This window comes from Manacus vitellinus, unplaced genomic scaffold (genome assembly GCF_001715985.3).
Source record: "Manacus vitellinus isolate BGI_N305 unplaced genomic scaffold, ASM171598v3 scaffold_0_pilon, whole genome shotgun sequence".
Classification (NCBI taxonomy): Eukaryota; Metazoa; Chordata; class Aves; order Passeriformes; family Pipridae; genus Manacus; species Manacus vitellinus.
In genome coordinates, this window is record NW_021938789.1 from 36,432,620 (window position 1) to 36,454,288 (window position 21,669).

A 21,669-nucleotide genomic window follows, 5' to 3' on the forward strand; every position below is an offset into this window, starting at 1 on the left:
GGACATTTCAAGGCCATGCAGCAGCCTGTGGTGCACAGCAAGGCAAGGAAAGCCCCCAGGCTGGTCAGAGCATCCAGGGTTTGTTCTCTTAAGCACAAAAATTACCACCAGTTGCTCTGGAAGCCCCTGTGTTGTTTGGCAAACAAAATCAAGTAGGGAAAAAAACTTTTATATGCTGTCAAGAAGAGATTTTTGCAGATTTCCCTGTAAGGATTTGATCCAAACCAGCTAAAGCACAGACTATTAGTCAGCATGTTTAGTCATGAAGCAAACATTTCTCTCTGTGCTGTTGAAGTACAGTTACCAGATGGCAGCCCAAATTGATCCCCTTACAAACACAGCACGACCCTTCTAAAGTAATGCTTCATATTTTGCAAATCAAATCTGCATTTTCCATAATAAGAATTTATGGTTTTTCTCTGGAGAATAAGCTCTCATTCCCTTGGATCCAGTAAAGCGAGGAATGCACCATTTATCAATCAATTTAACATAAATGTCTGTACATGTGTCATTTAGAGCTGAACTGCAGAACGTCTCTATGGAAACAGTTTAGCTATAGTGCATCCAAGAGGAACAAATGTAGCCCGGAAAAAAAAAGAATTCTAAAGGCAGTGCAAGTATATGTGTTATATTATGTTATTTAGAAGAAAAGTATTAAGAACAATATTAATCTTTCATGTTGAATTGCCTGCACATAGAAAGCAAGAGCACATTAAGGAGCCTAGTCTGTGACTGCATCATTTCAGGTATCCAGGGATAAAGACAAGTCAAGATGCAGGAGCTTGTGCCTGCTGGTCATTGATACAGTCCACCTATCTCCTGCAGATTGGCCATAGGCTGTTGGCTAGGAAGACTGGCAGCAGTGCAGGCCACCAGCTGTTTCAGAGTCTGTAGCTTGTCCAGCATGATCAGCAGCACCCTGGGTCACAGTTCTTCCCATCAATACAGGTTGATCTGGTTTCCTCTACAAATGCATTTATAGATGGGGATGCATTTCTGAGGTTAAACCAAAACCAAATCGAAAAAACAAAACAAAAAAAAGGGGGAGGGGGAGAAAATAATTGCAAATATTCAGTTCTTTTATTCATTTACATTTGCAAACTATATCTAGGACTGTGAAGGACTAGAAAATACTTCTTAAATTCCCCTCTTCCATCTATTGCTATTTTCCTATATTAGTTCCTATATTCCTGTGTTCCTAACCTTAGGAAGGGATAACACTGACCATGAAATATGGGTATATGAAAAAATTACATAAAAAGCTGAGTTTAATGGATGCAAATGACAGTATCTCAGATACAGTTTAGAGCAAAGAACAAATATAGACTCTAATGGACATTACAGGCTAAACATAGGTAGGCAAAGTGAAATAACATAGGCTGGAATTTGGTCAGACAATAACCATGTTCAGTCTATTCTTTCTAAAAATTTGTCTTGCATATTTTATGACCACAGAGGAAGTACCGTTTTAGCTCAGTAGTGCCATTTAGTGACTTGTTCCAGCTTTGGTCTAGAATAATTCCAGAAAGAAGAACATGACCCACCTGAATAATGAACATTATTTTTTTTGTTTTTCCTGAAACATGAAGAAATGTTTGTTTTCCAAACAACTCCATAGTCATTCTAGCCTTAATTATTTCATGGTATCTAGTAGTGTACTGGAGCTGTACACCACAAGACCTGAAAAAAACCAAAAAAATGTAATTTGGTATTTTAGCTTTTAAATGTCCAAAATTAGAGCAAATATCTGCTAAATTAACAAGATACTGTATTCCATTTTGTTGAATTTCTACCATCATCTATTCCAAAGAATGTGCTGGTGCATGAGAAAGCCTCAAAAAACCCCTCAGCAGTCAATACTGTACATCAGTGGTGACAGCACGTTATGATTTCAAGGTTGCAAATGAAACGAGGAAGGAAGAACAATTTTCCATATTCATTTATAATTTCTTCCAGATAATCTTTAAAGAATTGCAGTAGGAAGATTTTACAGATTCCAAAATTTCAATTTCAGAGAAATGTTATAGTATAGGAAAGCTGTTAGTAACTGAGAATGTACCATGTTTTGGCGCTGCTTGGTTGTAATGGACAGGCCACAGTGCTGAGTACATGCAAGAACAAGGCATTTGGAAACAATTGTTGCAGTGTGATGCATTTCTGACTCAAGCAACTTGTCTGGAGCTTTTTGAATTGATTTTCTTTGCTTGGGATATGTCTCATCAGTCACATTTGAACTAAAAAATAAAAAAAGGGAGAAAAACTGAAGTGGATGGAGAGATTTCTTACAACCCTAATTCCTCCAAAAAGTCAGATTTGGATAAAGGAGATGATATGAAGGCTCTTTCACTGGTAATGGGCATAGATAATGAAATTTTAACTTGACAGTACATATTTAGACAAAAACGTAAAGTTATGGCTTATGAAAAAATCCACTCACAAAGTTTTATAAATTCAGATTGGACCAATAGGAACCATAAACTAATTCCTTAATTGTCTATTCCCCTTTCCTATTAACTGTGGAGAAGAGAATATCTCCATTAGCTTGAATTACAGTGAACATATAAATTTTATTATTTTGTATTTTGACTAGGCAAGGAGACAGAAGTCAGAGCTTTGCCAGTGTCTCGCTGCTTAAGGGTGCTCAGGCTTTTAACTTCTGCCTGCCTCAACTTTCCCAGCTGTGTAGTGATTAGGCTATGCCACACTTTGGAAAGCACAAATAGGAAACTGCTGAGCTGTTTAGTAGCATATAAATAGAATTTAAAAATTCCCTATCTGTTTTTAATTTCTCATCACAAGAATATATGCTTCCCAAAAGTTCTAAAATCCAGGGGGCAGGGGATATTTTAAATTAAAAAGTTCAGTAAACAAACCTAAACGTGGAAGAGAGAATTTTTTCAGTACATTTGCATGCAGTGCACTAGAGGGCCCTCAGGAGTTAGAAATGGATGGAATGCACTTTTGGAAGGCATATACTTCACAGAACTTTTCATTACAGAATTTAAAATAGAAGTTGCTGTGGTTTTGTGTGTGTGGGTTGTTTTTTTTTTTTTTAATAATGTGAGGTTCATGTAAGTTTATAGCAGTTCATATGCAAACCACCTCTCAGTAAAGTTAGCTTCCAAATTGTACTTAGCTTGCAATGAAATACCTAAATGTGAACCATACTTAAAACTGAAATATGTGCTAGACGCCAGCTCAGTTACTTTTATTGACCTAAGGAGTTTACCAGAACAAAGGATGTGTCAAGCTGAATAGGTAAGAAATTTTATTTTTATAGCAATATACATACAATGTGCACTTATTCTATCTTTGTTTCTTTGGAAAGAGGTATCAGCCACTGTCATTTCATTTTAAAACTATAGCTAGATACTTTTTATAGCTTCAGAAGTGTGAAGAGAATTAACCATCTTTCATTTTTAATGTGTGTTTATGAATTATGTGAATTATATTCATGTCAACTAGGGAAATTTGGCAATGCTAATATATTTTTATATTAATGAATATGTGCATATTTAACTACTACAGTTACTGGTGTTAATATTTGGATAATTTACAGCATTTCCATAACCTAAGGTTTAGTGAAAACTTTATCTCATAAGAAAAAGATAATGATCTGAGTTTGACAAGCTTTTCTTCTAATGCTGTAATACAGCCAGCTGAGATTACAAATTGAGCCTATATTTAATGATTTTTGTGTTTAATTTATACTGTAATGAGAAAGTGAAAGATGTATCTTGACAAATTTCTACGTACATACTGTCTCATCTGGAACTTTTTTCCCTGGAAAATATAGAACTACAGATGCCACATGTGAGTAATGAAATGAAATGTTACTGTTTTCTTTTTGCAGTTTGTAAAGGAGATACATCAGATCTTTTAGACTACAAGTCAGTAAACTTTGCTTACGCAGCTGGCTCCATTCATTCTCTGAAACCAATCACTTTCCCTGTGGTGGCTGATAAGAATTTAACAGCTTGAGAAGGTGGAGTGCATCCTTAGTGCTAACCACTTTCCCAGGCATATCAGTAGCCTCTGTCCATCACCCATGCTGGAAGCTAGTTGGAAAACAAGAAATAGAAATTGGGGAAGGAAAATCATGCATCATCATCCTGGCTGTAATGCACCGAAGACTTTATGCTGTTTTCATCATGTGGATTCACCAGAGAAATGACCACCTTTGATCAGCAAAGTAAAATCAAAAACTTGTTTATTTGCTGCCTGTGCCCCTCGCGGGTGTTGAGGCTCTGGACTTGCAGGCGCCCAAGGACAAGGAGGAATCTGCTTGTGGGCACCGCCTGTGTGATCTACCTGGGATTCCTTGTCAGTCAGGTTGGTCATGTTTTACCCCAGCACAAAGGAGGACATCAAAAGATCAGTTCCAGAAGTCTCCAAGATGCAGCCCAAACTCCTTTTCTGGGCATCCCACTGGATGGCACCCTGTCACCACCCAATTTCCAGGAACCCCAGCTGGGTAGCAATGGGACCTTGCTGCCACCCAATGTAGTTTATATCACCCTGCGGTCCAAGCGCAGCAAGCCTGCCAATATCAGAGGCACAGTGAAGCCAAAGCGCAGGAAGAAAAATGCAACGCCTTTGTCCTACGGGCAACATTTTCCAAAAGCCACTTTTATGGGCCTGGAAAAGGCCTTTGCCCAACAGCCAGGGAGGGCCATGCATGCCACGGGCACAATGGGAGCAGCAGTAGCTCTGGAGGCAAGAAAGTACCAGCTGGATGAACATAGAAATAAAGGAATGGTGATTGGGGAGAGGGGTCATCGGAGACCTGGGATGATTTCTGGAGCTGTGAAGGCACAGCCCCAGCCTGAGGAAAGCAATATCAGGATTTACAGTGAGAGCTCTCCCTCGTGGATGAGCAAAAATGACATCCTAAACATGCGAATGCTGGCAGATTCTCCGATAGAGAGCATCCAAGAAGTACCTTCACACAAAGCAGTCCTGGTCGTGTTTGCAGGAGGTCCCAGCACCGCAGGAACTGCTTGTGATCAAGGACACTGTGGGATCGTCAAAAGACCCCTCGACATGAGCGAAGTGTTTGCCTTTCATTTGGATAGGATCTTGGGGCTAAACAGGAGCTTACCTTCTGTAAGCAGGAGATCAGAGTTCTTCCAAGGTAACACATTCCTATGGTTTTCAGCTTGCAGGTGAGGTACAGATGTTTCTTCTCCCCTCCCATGTTAGCCATGGGGCAGCAGCCACCACCTTTAACTCCTGAGACCCCAAGAGCTAACCCTGTTGGTAGAGGGAAATAAAGCTGGTATAACTTCTGCAGTGCAGTTATCCTGTCCAAAGGATGCAGTACCCCAAAGTTTAGGTCAAATACCGTTGAGTTGTTGAGGGCAGTAACAGTTTCTCTTACATGAGAATCTGGAATGAGAAAAAAGAGAGAGTGTAATCCGTAGGTTGCATGAAATTATAGAAACTGCCTGAAATGAAACTGGTGAAAGAGGTTCTGGAATACTCCATGATTCAATGGGTATTTCTGATGTTTTTTAAAAAAAGTTTTCTCATCTTTTAGAATTGATTTCAATCAAATACTGTTGAAACTGGGCACAAAAATTCATCTCTTAGGTGCTAGGAAAGGGGGGTTGTATTTAGGCAGATAATCTACTCAGAGAGGTAGGGAACTTTCCTGCAGAAGCTTGAATCTACTTCTATGGTACTAATCCCCTTGGGAACTGAAAATTTTTTTAAAAGTGCTTCCCTCTCCTCTGGTACTTAAAAACCAAATAAACTACATGTCAGTGGATCTCGCTGTACATTTTGAGGTTAACTACACATGTCTATATATTATCCAAAGAAACGTACACAGTAAATATCTCAATATGGCTGTTACATGATAGGCATAGAGTTTTCAATTAAAAATTTGATTTCTAACCTTTAGTGAAATTAAAGGTAAGTTTCAGACATGTAATGTGAGTTTTAACATTGCTACCTTCTTAAATATGTCTTCAGCATAACTGCTATTTTTGTACAGTCACCAATCACAATCCAGAAGGACTATGTTGCATTTTAATGAATCACTGCAAAAGTAGCTAGCTATGTTTTTGCTGTTCATTTCTTGCTGCTGAAATTAGCTTATAATAAATACTTTTATATCAGTCTACATTTCTTAAAAAGAAAAGTAATGCAAGAATGACTTTGTAAAGTCTGTCAGCAGGAAGACAATCCAGTGATGTCCAGTTTCTTCCTCCTTTGTAAACCTTCCCTGTAAAACCTGTACAACAATGTGAATGAATCTCTAGGAACAACAGTTTAGAGGCTTCTGAATATTATTCGTAGTTGCAGAGCATGGAAGATACATTATGCCTATTTTATTTTTAGGAACAACATCTATTGCTATAGAGCTGTCCTAAGGCATTAAGGTAGCTCGGTTGGAGGAACTCTGCATAGTGTGGCTGTGGAGATGACAGACTGCAAAGCTTGGAAAACTGCTGTTAGGCTAATTGTGCATTGTGTTGCTCATTGTCTGTCGCCTTACAGTATGTTTTAGACTGTCTGTGACAGAGTGTGTTGTTCTGCCCTCTTTAATTTTCTCTTCCTCATAACTGACTATGTTCCTATTGCAAGAGGAGGGTTGCTAGGTGATGAGAAGAGAAATAACATTATTTTGGTCTCACTTCATTTTTTCCAGCTAAAAGCTGAACAGAGCATTTGGAACAGTGATTGTACCTTGTCTCTCACCATTTCTTTAGCCTGGAAATATGCTGGAGCTCAGATACCTAATAACTACTTGAGCTCTTTACTGTTGATGTGCTTGTGTTGGGCGTAATCTGAGAACATCTGTGTTGAGCAAATGAGCAAAAATATATCCTTAAAAATAATATGAACAATTAGCTCATTTCTATGACCCATATGCATTTCAGTTAAGATTAGGTGGGCATTGTAAAGTTTTTTACAGGGTGGCTTTTGTAAAATAGTTATTCACATGGGAAAGCAAGCAATGCAGGATTAAAGACTGTGCATGTGTGTATGAATGTACACTATTTCTGGGCTGACACATCTCTCTCCCTGACACATCCCTTTTGCTTGCCCCAGTTGTGATGTGATCTAACAAGACATGTTTGATGTAGCATTAAAATCTTAAAAAATGGGCTTTTCAAAACTGTCATTCATTTTGTCAAAAGCAGTTTCAAAGAACTGCTTAGTGAATCCCTCTATAGGTCCTGTCTCCCTTATTCTCATAAATCTGCCTCTGATTTTTTGTCTAAAGTCTATCAATACACTGTACTCAAGTCCCCTGTCTGCTACGCTCACCTACCTTACTTAATTGTCAGAGCTTTTAAGTGTTAACTGAATGTTTTTATCGTTTGTCTAATTTTTCTATCATGGATGGAAAAATCAGGTATGATAACTGTCTCATATTTTTGCGATGCATTTTCTGAACATAAATACCTGGGAAGTACAGGTAGGAAAAGCCCCTTTGAGTTTAGCGTAACAGACTAAAAGAGCATGATTTTGGGCATACGCAAGCAGTCATGCTTTCCTCCCATTGCTACCTACAAGTTGTGAAAAATGTTGAGAGCTCCAAAACATCTATAAACAGAGAAGGACAAGCCTGTAAAACATCAAGAAATAATCATAAAATTGTGTCTATTGGAGACGATGGAGGCTGAATCTTATGTGTCTGAGTTTTGAGATGGTCACATTAATACCACAGTAATGAAAATCCTCATTATTTCATAACCCTAACCTGAGGAACAGAGGAGACATAAGGGACCTTGCTTGGTGTTGCAGCTCTGTGTTAATTACCTTTGCACAGAAGCTAAGTAAAATGACTGCACGTGTTGCCTCTATCTCAGCAATCGAATTTTCAGGGTAGGACGATGGCAATGCTTGTTAGGGCTTCAGCTACAACAGGACTAACATGAGCTGGAGAAGGGTTGCTTCTCTGTTGCAGCTGACAGCTGTAAGGATAGCACTCTGGTTCCTTGGATCATAGCAACAAGGCTGAGTCTTTATTCAGCTTTTGGTACTATATATAATTATTGCTATGCAATTTTGTTGCACCACTTGCTGAGGGACTGAACTACTGCATGCTGTCGACTACCTCTATTCTTCTCTGACTTTCTGATAACCTAAAATTGGTTAAATATGTTTTATACTGTGCTGAAAAGAACAGAAACGGGTGTACTCAATTCAGCTTAATTTTTTTTTTAGCTAAAGATCTAATCCACTATTTGTCCAGAACCTCTTTCTTTTTGTCACCCCCAAACATGCAAGAAACTCTTCCTTTGAATAACACCTTTCATGTTTGCATGATTTAGTACAAATAGCTGAATGATGTGATAGATAGCTCCACTGGTTGCACTTGTCATTTTGCTTTACTGGCCTCTACATGATGATAAATGGAGCCATAAGCTTTTCCTTGTTGTACCCTGTGTTATCAGACTGTCCTTGCCATCTCATCAAAAGTTATGCAAAAGCATAACATATTATGAATCACTTATGTCAGGGCAAAGAATAAAACCCCAACCCAAGACTGCTTTATGCATGCAGGGTACTCTAAAATACTTCCCTATAGTGCTGTACCTCTCAGAGGGGTAAGAGAATATTTCTAATATTCTGTTGGGTAGAGAAGTTTGTGAATAAGCAACAATGCAGTCCATAGTCTAGAGAGCAACTAATGCACATTTCATGCATTCCTTAATACTGACATCTATATGAGCACAGGACAAAAACATTGCAATGAGTTGCACAGGGAAGAAAGAAAAATAAATGGCCTAAATTCTCTCTGCTTTCTGCTTCTGTCCCTTATATTTTCCCTCAGAATTTAAACTCTCAAAATCAAGTAATGATCTGTATGTCAGTCCCTCTCATTTTCTACACTAAATTGCCCTCTCCTTCAAATATGTGAGCAGCTAAACTGCTCCTTGCAAATGTGGCAGTGGTAAGCTGTACTGCCAAACAATGATGAGTTTGAGAAAGGGCTTTAGCTACCTCATGAATGGTTTTCTGGTTTTAGTGTTGCTGTTATGGGGCATGTTTGAAATTATTTTCTTTTAAGAAAGTTAGAAAAAATGCTGTAGCTGCAAGTTAGAGCACAAGATGAGAGTGATATTTGCAAGAGCAAAATGTGATGAAGAAGAATGCAGACTATTTTTGAAGTGACATGGAGTGTGGATATCTAAGATGATGCCTGTGTTGAAGAAGGCATGCAGTGATACATTACTTAGCTGCACGTGATGCAGTTTGAGTACCTTGAGGTAGTCTAGTCTCAGCAGCCTGAGGTTTCATCTGTGTTAGTTTATTCAACTTAGCAAAGACATTTTAGAAATATTTTGATATTCAAAGATGTGTATGATTTACTAGGAAGCTGGTTTCAACATGAGTTCTGAAAAATCTTTCCTATAGAATTTTGCAAATTGCCTTTGGATGGTTAGGTAGATATACAGATCTAAAGTGGCAGATGAAAGTTAAATGAAGCCATTGAGCTTTGGGGGAGATTCAGTGCAATGCAGCTGCAGCAAAAGAAAAGCAGCAGCCCTTGGTGTTAATGTATAAAGCTGAATAGGAGAGAAGGACATACAGAATACACTGGACTTATTCTGAAGTGTACTCAACCTTCTCAGTTTTGGCTGTAGGTCTCTTCACTATTCAGGTGACTTTAGCCCCATCCTCACAAGGTTTGAATCAGAAGAGCTCCACTTATTTCATTATGGTCATGCCAGTTCATCCAGCTGTGAATCAGACCCCTTATCTGATTTAATTCGGAATCTTCATGTTTTTCCCGCAAGTGTCAAAAATCTGAATCACAGCTCTTTATTGAAGCTGCTGTTTCATATTCCTGTAATTCAATTTATATTACAGAGTTGAAGGATTTTATTTTGGCTCATCTTTTCTGCCCCCATTTCCTCTGAAATGCAAACATTTCCTGCATTTAACCTTACTCTTTTAAAAATGTTTTTGTATCTTAGTGGAAACCGGCAAGATATTATTAATATTTTTCAAGTATTTATATTACTATTGTTTATCATGTCCTTTTTGGGTAGACAGGAGATGTTTGTTTTGTTAGAAGACTGTTTATGTATTTGGTTTGTGGGAAAATTCATGAATAGTTACATAAGCTGTTACTGGAGATATAAAAATAATAGATCAAGCTTGGTCCTGAAGAAAGCAATCCTTTTTTTGTGACAATTTCCAATGCTTATATAGACTTTCTCCAACTCTCTGGGAAAAGAAGCCTAGACGATAGTTGACCTAACTTGGCTAAAGTCATCTTCAATGTAGGCAATGGAGCCAAAGCAAGAGAGATGGAGAAATGGGTAAGATTTCCCAAATTAGTTACCTAAATACTTATTCAGGAACCTCAGTAGAGGAGAAGCCTGATTTTCAGTAGTGCTCAGCACTTTTTTTCAATGGAGGAAAGAGTATGGAGCATGCTGCTGATAAAGGTAATACTGATAATGAAAGAGAGATTGATGTTCCTAATAGAAGAACACGCTCTGTGTTCTAAGAAAGCATTGGACAACTGGGAAGGAAGTTAAAGAGGTGATGAAGCTGCATGTTGGTTTAGGTTGGCTTGTCTTGGCTTGGGAAGGACTACCTTGTATGTGCAAGCCACGGCAGAGAGAAGATCAAGTACGTTTTGGTTTTGGAAAGGAATTAGTTTTTCTCTCGGGCTTGATTGCATGCAGGACCTCTCTTGCTTTTTTGGTGAACACAAGATGGAACTTGACATATGTTTCAGTGCTAGGTATGGGCAAAGATAGTTTCTCACTTGTTGTTTTAGACCAGTCAGCATCCTTTGAACAAGTTGCTTTTTGATTCAGCTGTATGGAGATAGTTTTTCACAGTCCTGGCTGCTTACAAGTGTAACATTCACATCAGCAGCTTTTACCTTGCTGTTGGCATTGATACCTGCTTTCCCTGTGCTATTCTCTGTCTGGTTTGCTTCTAGAGAAGGTGCCTTGGACCTTTTACCTCCATGTGAGTTTCTGAAAGCTTTTTTTCAAATCTGTCTGTCTCCATGGGCATGTGGAAGACAAAGAGACAGTTTAGGCTGCCTTTAACTATGCAGTAAATTGTGCAATAGTGTAGACTTTAAGTTAGTTGACCTTCAAGATGAATATGAATAATTTTTAAAGCTTTATATGTGTTTGAACACTTGTTATTTAGTAAAGAGCAGCTTTGCAGATAAATGGTTCTTCCTCTCTGTACCAAGACATATTTTGGTCTTTTGTCTACGCACCCAAAAATGTAAAGAATTTCTTTGTTTTAATGTGTGTACAAGCCACAGTCAGTCATGGGTCCTTGACAGTTTAAGGCAGCAGTAGCATTGCATCAACCATAAAAGGAGAGTTCCACTTTCCCAAGAAGATAGATACATTTGTTACTTGACATTTCATGAAATATATTTGCCAGTTCTTATACTGAGAAAGCTCATTTTAAATTCTTTCATGAGATTTCTTCTCACTGAGAATTCTGAACACCTGAGTTCACCAAAGAGAAGTCCCTTTTCTCTGTTTCAGGGAAGAGCAGAATATTCTTTACACAGAGGAACTAAAGAATTTGGCCAAAATATCTGCTATACAGAACAGTTCTCATCTCTAGGTAAAAACCCCAAACTTGTCAAGGTGTTTATTCTTGCTAAACTCACACATTCTAGTATTCTCATATATCTTTTCAGAGCTCTGAAGGCATAAATACTTAAGGTCTAAAGTACTAAAGATAATAAAATAAACCCACTCTGAGTATAGAATTTGCAGTGTTTCTATATCCATTATGCAGAAAGAAACCCCTTTGACATGTGTTCAACTCTTGAAAATCAGTTCACTGGAATCAGAGGGAAATTACATTGTTGATTCAGAGTGTAGGCTCTTAATTTACCTAGAAACTTCGTAATAGTTTAGTTTAGTATACGATTTTGTACATTAATCTCTTGCTTCAAACAGGAAAAGCCTTCTGTCCACTGAAGGCATTTATGCCTATGCTTTTGTTCCTATGGTGGCTGGTGTTGGATGTAGAATAAGACCACGTTGACCAAAGGATGTCAAGTTATTAGTCCCTGGCTGTTTTTCCTGCCAGATCTGTAAAATGTCTAAAGAAAAGTCAAATAAGACTGACAGTATTGCACTATACTAATGATGGTTTTTTTTCTTTTTTCAGGTGGTCAAGCCTGTCCTGTTATTCTCTGGGATTCCTCACTGAGTCCAACAGATAATAGTACCCATTCTTCAGTGAGGTTAACATGGGGACAATATCAGCAGCTGTTGAAGCAGAAATGCTGGCAGAATGGTAAAGTTCCCAAAGCTGAGTGGGGCTGTACTGAAATCCACCATCATGAGTGGTCCAAGATGGCACTTTTTGATTTTCTTCTGCAGGTAAATCGCTTACTGAGCACAACTATCTGCTTCAAAAATCATGTGAGCAAACACAGGACTCTTAGGAAACGTAATTTTAGTCTATTTCATTTTTTTTAATGGGAAAGAGACGTATCTGCATAGTTTGAATTTATTTCTGTTTTTTTTTCTTATGATTAAAATATCCAAAATGCAGTTTATAATCAGGGAAAGAGATCAGGAACATAACTGACTAATTTCCTTTTAAAGAGGAAGCAAAGGCTTTTGACTTGTTTTATTTCACCTTGAGACAGGCATACTGTTTCTCCTTCACTCCTTTTTTCTCCAAAAGAAAAAGATCTTGACTATGTTCACAACTGTAAATCTCTGTTTACTGTGTGGTCCTTCTTGTACCTCCCCAGCCCCCAGAGGTAACTGAAGTGGTTTTGGTGAGCTGCAATCTGGATCAAGATAGCTGTAGTTGCTAGTTTTCCTTTTTTAAAAAAGTGTAGCCAGTTCCTTAGCCAGGAAGGAGTGTTTGGTTTTTCACATAATTTAGTTTTTAAGAGGGTGAAATTTCTTGAAATTTAAAAATCATGACTTGGCTTATGCATAGCCTATCCCTGTTCTTCTTAGTCCTGTTAGAGAATGAACTCATGTCTCCAATTTTTTTAGTTATATTTTTGCATATTTGCTACATTAAACAGAGCATTCAATTATTCTCCAAAAATAGATTGCCACTTGTCTAATAACTCCATCTTTAGTCCCATTATGAGCAAGTAATGCTTAGAAATGGGTATAAAGTCATATGTGGATTAGTCTGTTGCTAAACAGTAAGGGTCCTATAGGAATAGTACAGATTGTGTCAGAGTTAATGTTTTCATGCCATTATATTCTCATTTAACAGTTTAAAAATTCTTATGAGTTCTGTGTTGATTTCTAATTTTAGGGTCTTCTAAGAAAAGTTTGTGATATTCATAGTAGAGCTCCTATTATCCAGAAGGAGCTGGATCTTAAAATAAGATACAACAGGATTGAACTTTACATGACAAGAAACAAATTACTGTTGTACTAGTAGCTGGTATCAGAGTGATTTATGCCTCTGGTTCCCTACCAGACAAGAACACGCATGCCAGATAGTGAGTGAAAGTGAGCCTTATGGTTATTAAAAACAAAATTTTATCTAGGTGCTCTCATACTTTAAAATTTTTCATCAGTAGGAGAAGACTCTAAAAAAAAAAAAAGCTAAGGAGGGATTCTGCATTAAAAAAAAAATAAATCTGTGCTACATGAGTCATTCAGAAATAGAGAATAATGGTGAAAAGTATTTTCTGTTAAACATACTTCCCTCAGAAGAATGGGTTTGGTTCCTGTAATAGGTGTTCCTAATCTCTGGTTTCAAATGCTATAAAACATAGGAGCAGGGTGAAAAATGCTTATAGTTGACCTTTATTTGCCTTCTGCAAGAACTCAAGCAAAATAAGGACATAAACATAAAGTTGCTTCTTTAATTTTGGGGGTTTGGACCTCTTATGTACATAAATGTATAACGAAAAACATGCTAAACTATTAAGGTTGCAGCCTCAATTCCAGAGTGTCCCATCATTATGGCACTGAAATGAGGGAAGATATTATGAAAAGGCTGTCTGTAAAACGTGGTCTCTTTGTCTATTTAATGCACATAGTGAAGTGTGGTGCAGATGAATTAGGTCTATACATCAAAAGAGTCTGTCTAGAACAACTCTGCTTTACTTTTTTACCTTTGGATGAGTTGAATAAGAGATCCCATGACCTAAACAGTGGAAGCCAGAGAGACTCTACCACCTGCAGATGCTGAATGCTGCTCATGAAAGGAGAAAGAGGCAGAGAAATCTCTTCCTCAGGATTTTCACATTTGAAAACGAACACCTTCAGCAATACTGCTAGCAATAGAACTACATATAAAAAAACCAACCAACCAAAATTAAACCCTAACAAATTCTCAGACTTTCATTTGATGAAATAGGAGGCCTTTTCATTTCAACATGCAACCTAGTTCTACATCAGGTGAAAAGTCCTAACAATCCATTTCACTGGGATGTCACAAAAATAAAGTTGTAATTTTGGAAGGCTTATGTGAACATTAATGCTTTTGTGCTTAGAGCAGTGTAAAGACTTAGCAGTAAACAAGAAGGAAGGACAGAAAATTGCTTTATCTTTGATAATCTACTCATTCAGCCTTAGATGCTCCAGACCAGACTTCTACTCTCTAATTACCTGTTAGCAGGGACAACTCTGCTCTCTGGGAAGATGAGCTGGAGCCAAGGGCAGCTCTAGGGCAGGTAGGACAGGCAGGACCAGCGGCTGGAGAGGCAGCCCAGCAGGATGGATAGTGAAAGCCCTGCGTCTGATTTATAGTCCAGCGAGCATCAGGCACAGACAAGGCTGCAAGGTAATTCGAAGACCAACAAACATGAACCCCAAGCAGCAACCCAGAAGCATCAGGTAGCAGGACAAGCAGCAGATAACCACCCCTCCCTTCAAAGGGCTCAGAAGAGGGCTGAGGTGCCAGGCCTGAGTTTAAAGGGGGTTCCTGTGCCCAGAGACAGAGGTGAGGTATGTGGAAGTCCCAGATGAGACTTCTCAGGGCAATTCAGGTTGATTTGTGCACTCAGGGCCCTGGCAATGTGGAGTATTTATTCTCATCTAGTCAACAGGGGTAGAAGCACTTTCAAGGAGTGATTTATCCTTCCTGTATTAGATGATTATCCAAAAATGGCATCCATTGCTCTGGATGTGCCTCATTCCCTTCATTGTTTATGAAAGGGAAAAGAAATGACTAAGTCAAAAGAGATGCTTAACATTTACACCACTAAAGTTAGACCAGATGTGTGTATTCCTTCCAGCTAAGAGCTGTGTGATGAATAATCGAGGGTTTGCATGGGAAAAAATAACCTAGACCATCATGTCATTAAAGTTTATTCTACAGTGCAACTCAGGGAGGCTGCTCTATGATTATAAGTTCACTATTCTTGCATTTTATAGCTTTAGGTGGTTTGCTGTGCCCCTTACTAGTCTTTTCAGTTATTTTGTGTACTGTTAGTCTAAGAGATTCCACAAAATGAAGATCCTCTGTGTGTGTCAGACTGTGCTATTTCTATTGTTCTCCAACAGAGAAAATGTAAAAAAACCCTACAGCCTTCTGAAAAAAAAAAAGAATTGTATTCACCATCCTGTTATTTCAGTTACACAGTGGTATTGTTCCGTTATTTTCAAAGAATTTCTACTGACATAACAAATCATGGCTATAAAATGGATAAAATACACAGTCTGAGACATTGCTTCTAGCAGTACATGAAGTATGGGGACCAGGTCTTCAATGCCATTTCACTGCTGACTTTAATTATACTTGTCCTGGGCTTGCTTTCCTGTCAACTCTGTTAGTGAGTGATGCCTTACAGTGGCACTTTGCCCCAAGTACTTTGGTATTGTTTTCACTTGGCACTCTGCTGTACTTTGTTTTAGATCTATAATCGACTAGACAGAAACTGCTGTGGATTCAAACCTCTCAAGGAGGATTCCTGCATGCAGCAAGGACTGAAGCTGAAATGTAATGATCAGGATGCTGTTGACCTGACACACATAGTTCAGAGAAGGCATGACCAAAGGCACTTGGCCTTTGTAGACAATAAGGGTTTCTTTGACAGAAATGAGGACAATCTTGACTTCAAAATACTACAAGGAATCAATGAGTAAGTTTTAAGTTAATAATTTTGTAAAAAGATTGATAATTTCTTCCCAGTTTTAGTATGAGACTCTTAAGTTACTGGAATAGATATCATTGGTCAAGACATTGATAGGATGTGCCTAAAATGAGTAATCCCACTGCTGTAAAAGATACAGTTAACATGCATATGGTTAAGCAAGCATGGAACATTTGCCGAGTTGCAGGGTACAGTCATAGAATTGATTGCTAAAGCACAACATAAATATTGCAATTCAGAGTAATGGCAAAGCTGATGAATTTCTTTGTTCTTTTCCAGATTCCCTGAATCTGCAGTTTCAGTGCTGAGGAGCCAGCGTTTACGTGAGAAGTTGCTCCAGTCTTTGTTCCTTGACAAAATATACTGGGAGAGCCAAGGAGGCAGAAAAGGAATTGAAAAGCTTATTGATGTAATAGAAAGGAGGTCCAAAATTCTTCTTACTTATATAAATGCACATGGAGCCAAAGTATTGCCCATGAATGAATGAAACAGTCTTGTTTCCATCTGAGAGACAGTCTTTAAAAAATTTTGTATGGGACAAAAATTGACAGTAAAATTGATTTAATTCATAGAATTATTTAATTTTTTCCCCCAAACTTTCAAGGTTATTTTTAAATAAGAAATCTTACATAGTTTAAAAGCAATACTTAAATGTCAGCTTCAGCTCAACACAGTGAAGTCTCTTCTATGTCACCAGTGGCATGAAAAATAACCAAATGGTGCAATAAATAATATGCAGTAATATATAGGTATCATGAACACTCCTTCTGTTAAACTGTTTGAAAATTAGTAACAGGATTTTCAGTACATTAGTCTGGATTACTCTTACTTCCCCCATTCAAGTCAATATAAGTTTTTCTCACAAGATTAAATAGGACCAGAGATATATAAGCTTGATGACAACCGTCATCACGTCTACTTCCTGAAACATATATACAGGAATTTGTCTTTTTATTAGGAATACTAAAATCCCAACATTTCCAAGGCTTGTTTTATTTTATTTTGATCTTTTGAAATCTGAGAACTAAATTCAGCTCTTTTAAAGACAGGAGTGCTTGCACTGGACATGAAAGAATTTTAAAAACAGGGAAAAGAGAACATGACTTTAACAATAATAATTATTTTGACAAATACCTGTCCAGTATGGAGTACAATTCATCATGAGTCACTCATTACAATGTACTATTTTCAGTTCAAGTTGTTCTGATGTGTAGGTGGATAATCTGATATTTTCTGTCTATTGATTAACTGGGTATTTCTCACAGAATTGTCCTTTGCTACCACTATTTTTAAAAGTGGCTTTAGCTTTTTGTGAATATGCTGCTGCTACATGTTTTGTTTTTGCAAAATTCTTGACAATATTTTTTGAGAATTATTAAAAAGCAGACCTACTAACAACATGAGTGTTGATAAACCCAGCACCCAGGAAATGTTTATTCTGTGTGCTCAGCTCTGGCCAGCAGTTCAGGCTCTGGTTTTCCATTAAGATTGACCACTATGGAATGACTTGCCCTAAGTGTTCCCAAAGGTAAGGCTGTTAGAGAAAGTCAGAGGATTTCTATCCTGCAGAAATAAAATATCAACTGATTCTACCTGTTTGTTTAGAAAGACTTTTATCATCTTTCTAGAGAAATATCTATCATCTACTTGCCCTGAGATAATGGTAGAAGTTGGATACTTTTGTAGCTACTCTTGTCTTTATGTATAGTAAAAAAATATATGGTGTATAAGATTTTAAAATATTGTTGAAAGTGCTTGTTTAATGTCATTAATGAGAAACTAAAATGTCTCATCACTGTTAGTGTGGATGAATTTAATGTTTTAAATAACTACAATTCCACTAAAACCAGCTAAAACCAGATTTCTTTCTTAGTATCAGAAAACCTATTAACAATAATTGCATTACTAGGAGAAATAGATCTCATTATAGACAGACTTAAAAATACTTAGTAAAATTTTAAGGGCTTAGCCAGCTAATAATATTTTATTTTGTAGGCAAAGAACAGATAAATCTGTTAAAACTTACTAGAACTTAACTATTGCCTTGAAAGCACATGTTTTAGAGTGCCTTGGACTTTTTAATAGCACCAAAGTAGAATTTTATAGGATTTTCATCTTACCCCTTTCTTAAAAATGTTGTAACTTATCAGCCAGATAATTTTTTTCACAGAAACAAAAATGTTAATTTGTCTTACACTGTGAACAGAGTCTAGAGAAAGAAGTAATCCTAAGGATCCATTTCACATGGAATTCCTGTTGCAGTGAATTTCACTCTTTGATGACCATCATGATCAATTTGTCTCATTTTCTAGCGTTTCTCACAGTTTTCTTCCTGCTAGATATCTGTTCAAATGGATTATCAGACACTGCTGGGAGTGGGAGAAAGGCGTGAATCCCAGCTGCACTAAACAGTAGAGGGCCAAGTGGAGATATGCATGTACCTGATTATGAAAAAAGTCCTATGGGAACTCTGTCTTCTATCTTTTAGACTGCACATCCTGATGCCAAGTCACTTCCTCACTTTGCCAAGTTGTTTTTTTTTTTCCAGAATTGGGTCATTTTCCAAGAAAAGAAGGAAATTGAAAGTAAGGATTTTTTTACCTTTTTCAGGTTGGGTCATTTATTTATATGGTCGTAACTCGATGCATTCTTCTCCGTTTCTTCTGGATATGGACTAGTGTTTCCCTGAGCATGACACATGCTCTTTTATTTGCCTGGCAGTTCAGTGCCAGCTCTTAAAGCAGCAATGTAATTGCCTACTAGTAAGAAATTGCCCTGAGGCTGATCTGGACCACTGCCTCTCAGTTGTCATGAGTTTAAGAGGTCTGAGCAGCCATGATGCTGTGCAGTACTTGAAAATTTGACCAAGCATGAAAAGCATAACTGTAAAAAGCAGAACTTCTGGAGACTTTCCAAGGGCAAAGAAATACTTCTTTCTCTGAAAGTCTGAATTTGTGTCTAGGACAAGGCATTCTGCATGCTGCTCTCATCTTACAATGGTGCATTATTATGGCACTATGCATAGCTGGAGGTTAACATGCCATATTTCTTATGTGTGCAAACACTCTCATAAGTCTTCAGGTAAGTCAGGAGAGGCTTTGTGAAATTGGACGGTGGGATTGGACTGTAAATTTCTTCTAATTCTTTAAAGTTCATAACAAACTCCAGAAAGTGCTTTTTCTCCATAATGTTTACCCTGTTGCTGCGGAGCTTGGTATTTGAATCCAGTATTGTTAATAATGCAAAGTATGATTGCAATAGCGCTTGTGAGTACATACAAGCCAAGGTCTAGGGGGTTGTTTTATGATAATGAAGAATTCTGTATTTTTTGAGTGCATTTGCATAAAAGCTACAGTAAAAAATACAAAAAAAGCACTTTATTGAGTTTGTTCATTCTCTGCTACTGCATTCAAGATACCTGCTGTCCCTTCAGTAACAGGGGTAAAGTTTATTGGGAAATCGGTTCACTTCCTTTGAAAGCAGCGTGACATTGGACTGACAGGAAGCGCACTGTGGCCTAAATAATATTAACTGACAGGGCAAATCCCGAAGAAGTCTTACTCAGCCTGTGGTGATCAATAGAAAACCAAGAGTCTGTGCTTTAGTCATCTTTGCTGGGCTGTCTTCCATTTCTGGGCATATGGGATCACACAAATGTTGGTGTTGCATATTACTTGGAAGGGTGTAACCAACAGCAACAGTGCAAAACCTGTGGGTAGGAAAAGGCGATTATGTCATTCTTGAATCTGCTTGAAAGCCAGAACCACATGAAATGGAATTACTAAGAAAGTCAAAAGAGTCTGCTGATTTCATAACATTGGGAGTCAGAGCTTAAAATAAGTAGCACAGGCACAGATGCCTTAAAATTCCTCGGGAGCCTGCCAGCAAGTTAATACTCTTAAATGTTTCAGAAGCTGAGGACATGAAAACTTCTGTGGAGCACTGTGAGAGCAGTTTCCTTCTTGTTTTTTGTGTGTGTACTCCATAACATGCTATATTAAAATAATAATAATAAAAAAGATAAATTCCATGGTTTCAAATGAGCAAATACAGATTAAGGATACATTAAGGGACAAGGTTCCTCTAGCAATTCTGGGAACACTTTCATGTGGATGCCTGTGTATGCAAACACAAACATACATGTATATATTTATATACTTAGGCTTGTTCCTATGAAATGGTCAGTTTGGCTAATAAAGAGTGAGCTGTTTATGTAATTTACTGTTTACATGTAGAATTGTATTTGTGATTGTAAGTCAAATTTTGGGTATACACAAGTTGAAGTTTAAACAAAACATTATTATAGATGAAACTTTTGTTCTCAAAGGATTAACTCTTCCCTTGCCAACACATTTGTATAATCTTATAAGTTTTTCATTTGTAGGGAAAAACAGCAATATGTTTGTGTCTGAGCTAAACTGCCAGTGATATCAACTCAGAGGTTTTTTAAAGTTTTGTACTAGATATTGAATTTCCACTTTATTTTGGAATTTGTGAATTTTAAAAGTCAATTTGTTTATACTTTAATTAATACCAGTAAAAGTGTGTTCACAAGAAATGAATCATTTGAATCTCTACTGCTATTTTCATATAGTGTCTAGGAATATACAAAATAAAAGAATAACTGTCAGATTTTCAGTTCAGCTCTCTAAGTTGCAACAACAAAACCATAACACAATAATTATCTTAATATATGGATCATTAGTTACTGTTCAGAAAGAATTATGGCCTTGAAGCTGCTTCTTCACAGAAACAATCCAAAACAGATTATAGGGCTCTTTCTGTCGAAATATTTTCTAGCTGTTTACTCATGAGACTTGCAACTCTTTCTTACTAAGCTGATGCAGTGTATCTGTGAACCTTCTGGTTACTGAAGCACTGGTATTTACTACCTTCTTTAGCCATTCTGACAGTACCTACTTACATAAACATTGAGCAGAAAAGGCCATGGCCATTTATGATGCCAGAACAGAAGTATTGGTTGGTGACTTGTAAACTTTCTAACACACCATGAGCAAACACAGGAATAGAGGAGAGATACTGAACTGCATGTGGAATAGAGACTCACACAGAGTTAAAGTACCCTAAGAACTTTTGGCCTCTCAAGTTTACATTATTTGCCATGATCCAAGAGAGGCTAATGGGAAACACAAAGATGCTGAAACATTTTCAAACATTCTCTTTCCCACACAAAGTAATTTGCTTTGTTTTATTAAAAATATTACTTATTTTTGCACATTATTGTGTGCTTCAGGCTAAGTTCTATCAGATACATTTGTGTGAATTAATTTCAATTTCACTGAATTATCCCATTTCCAGATAAAACAATTTATGTCAGTTAGGTTAATCCATGTTCTCAGAGATTGGAGAACTGAACCCTAAGGTCAAAAGGAGACCTTAGGAGACTACCAGACAAATAAGGAGAGTTGCCTGAAATATAGCATGGATATAGAACCTGGAATGTAAGTACTCTAAACAGTATCTGTGGGCTCCAAGCAGGATCTACAAGTGTTCTTTGAAGACTATCAACTTGTTCCATCTGTATTTCTGTGTGTCAGGACATTCAAAGGGGACAAGTTCAAGGACAGCATATTTATATATATGGACTTTGTAAAAATTAGGCA

General features: G+C 37.5%; 1 protein-coding gene across 2 annotated transcripts; it reads left to right on the forward strand.

Annotated features, from left to right (window-relative positions):
* The first annotated feature begins 1,718 nt into the window (after positions 1-1,718).
* On the forward strand, positions 1,719-20,262 carry GASK1B (golgi associated kinase 1B). Of its 2 annotated transcripts, XM_018071298.1 has the most exons (5): positions 1,719-3,258; positions 3,854-5,134; positions 12,130-12,344; positions 15,807-16,033; positions 16,325-20,262. In XM_018071298.1, exons 2-5 carry the CDS (start codon positions 4,138-4,140, stop codon positions 16,530-16,532), a joined length of 1,647 nt encoding a protein of 548 aa, XP_017926787.1. In that variant the 5' UTR covers positions 1,719-3,258; positions 3,854-4,137; the 3' UTR covers positions 16,533-20,262. The 2 variants fall into 2 exon arrangements, with proteins under 2 accessions (XP_017926787.1, XP_008931386.1); XM_008933138.2 differs by lacking the exon at positions 1,719-3,258 and having other exon boundaries at positions 3,558-5,134.
* The last annotated feature ends 1,407 nt before the right edge of the window (positions 20,263-21,669 follow it).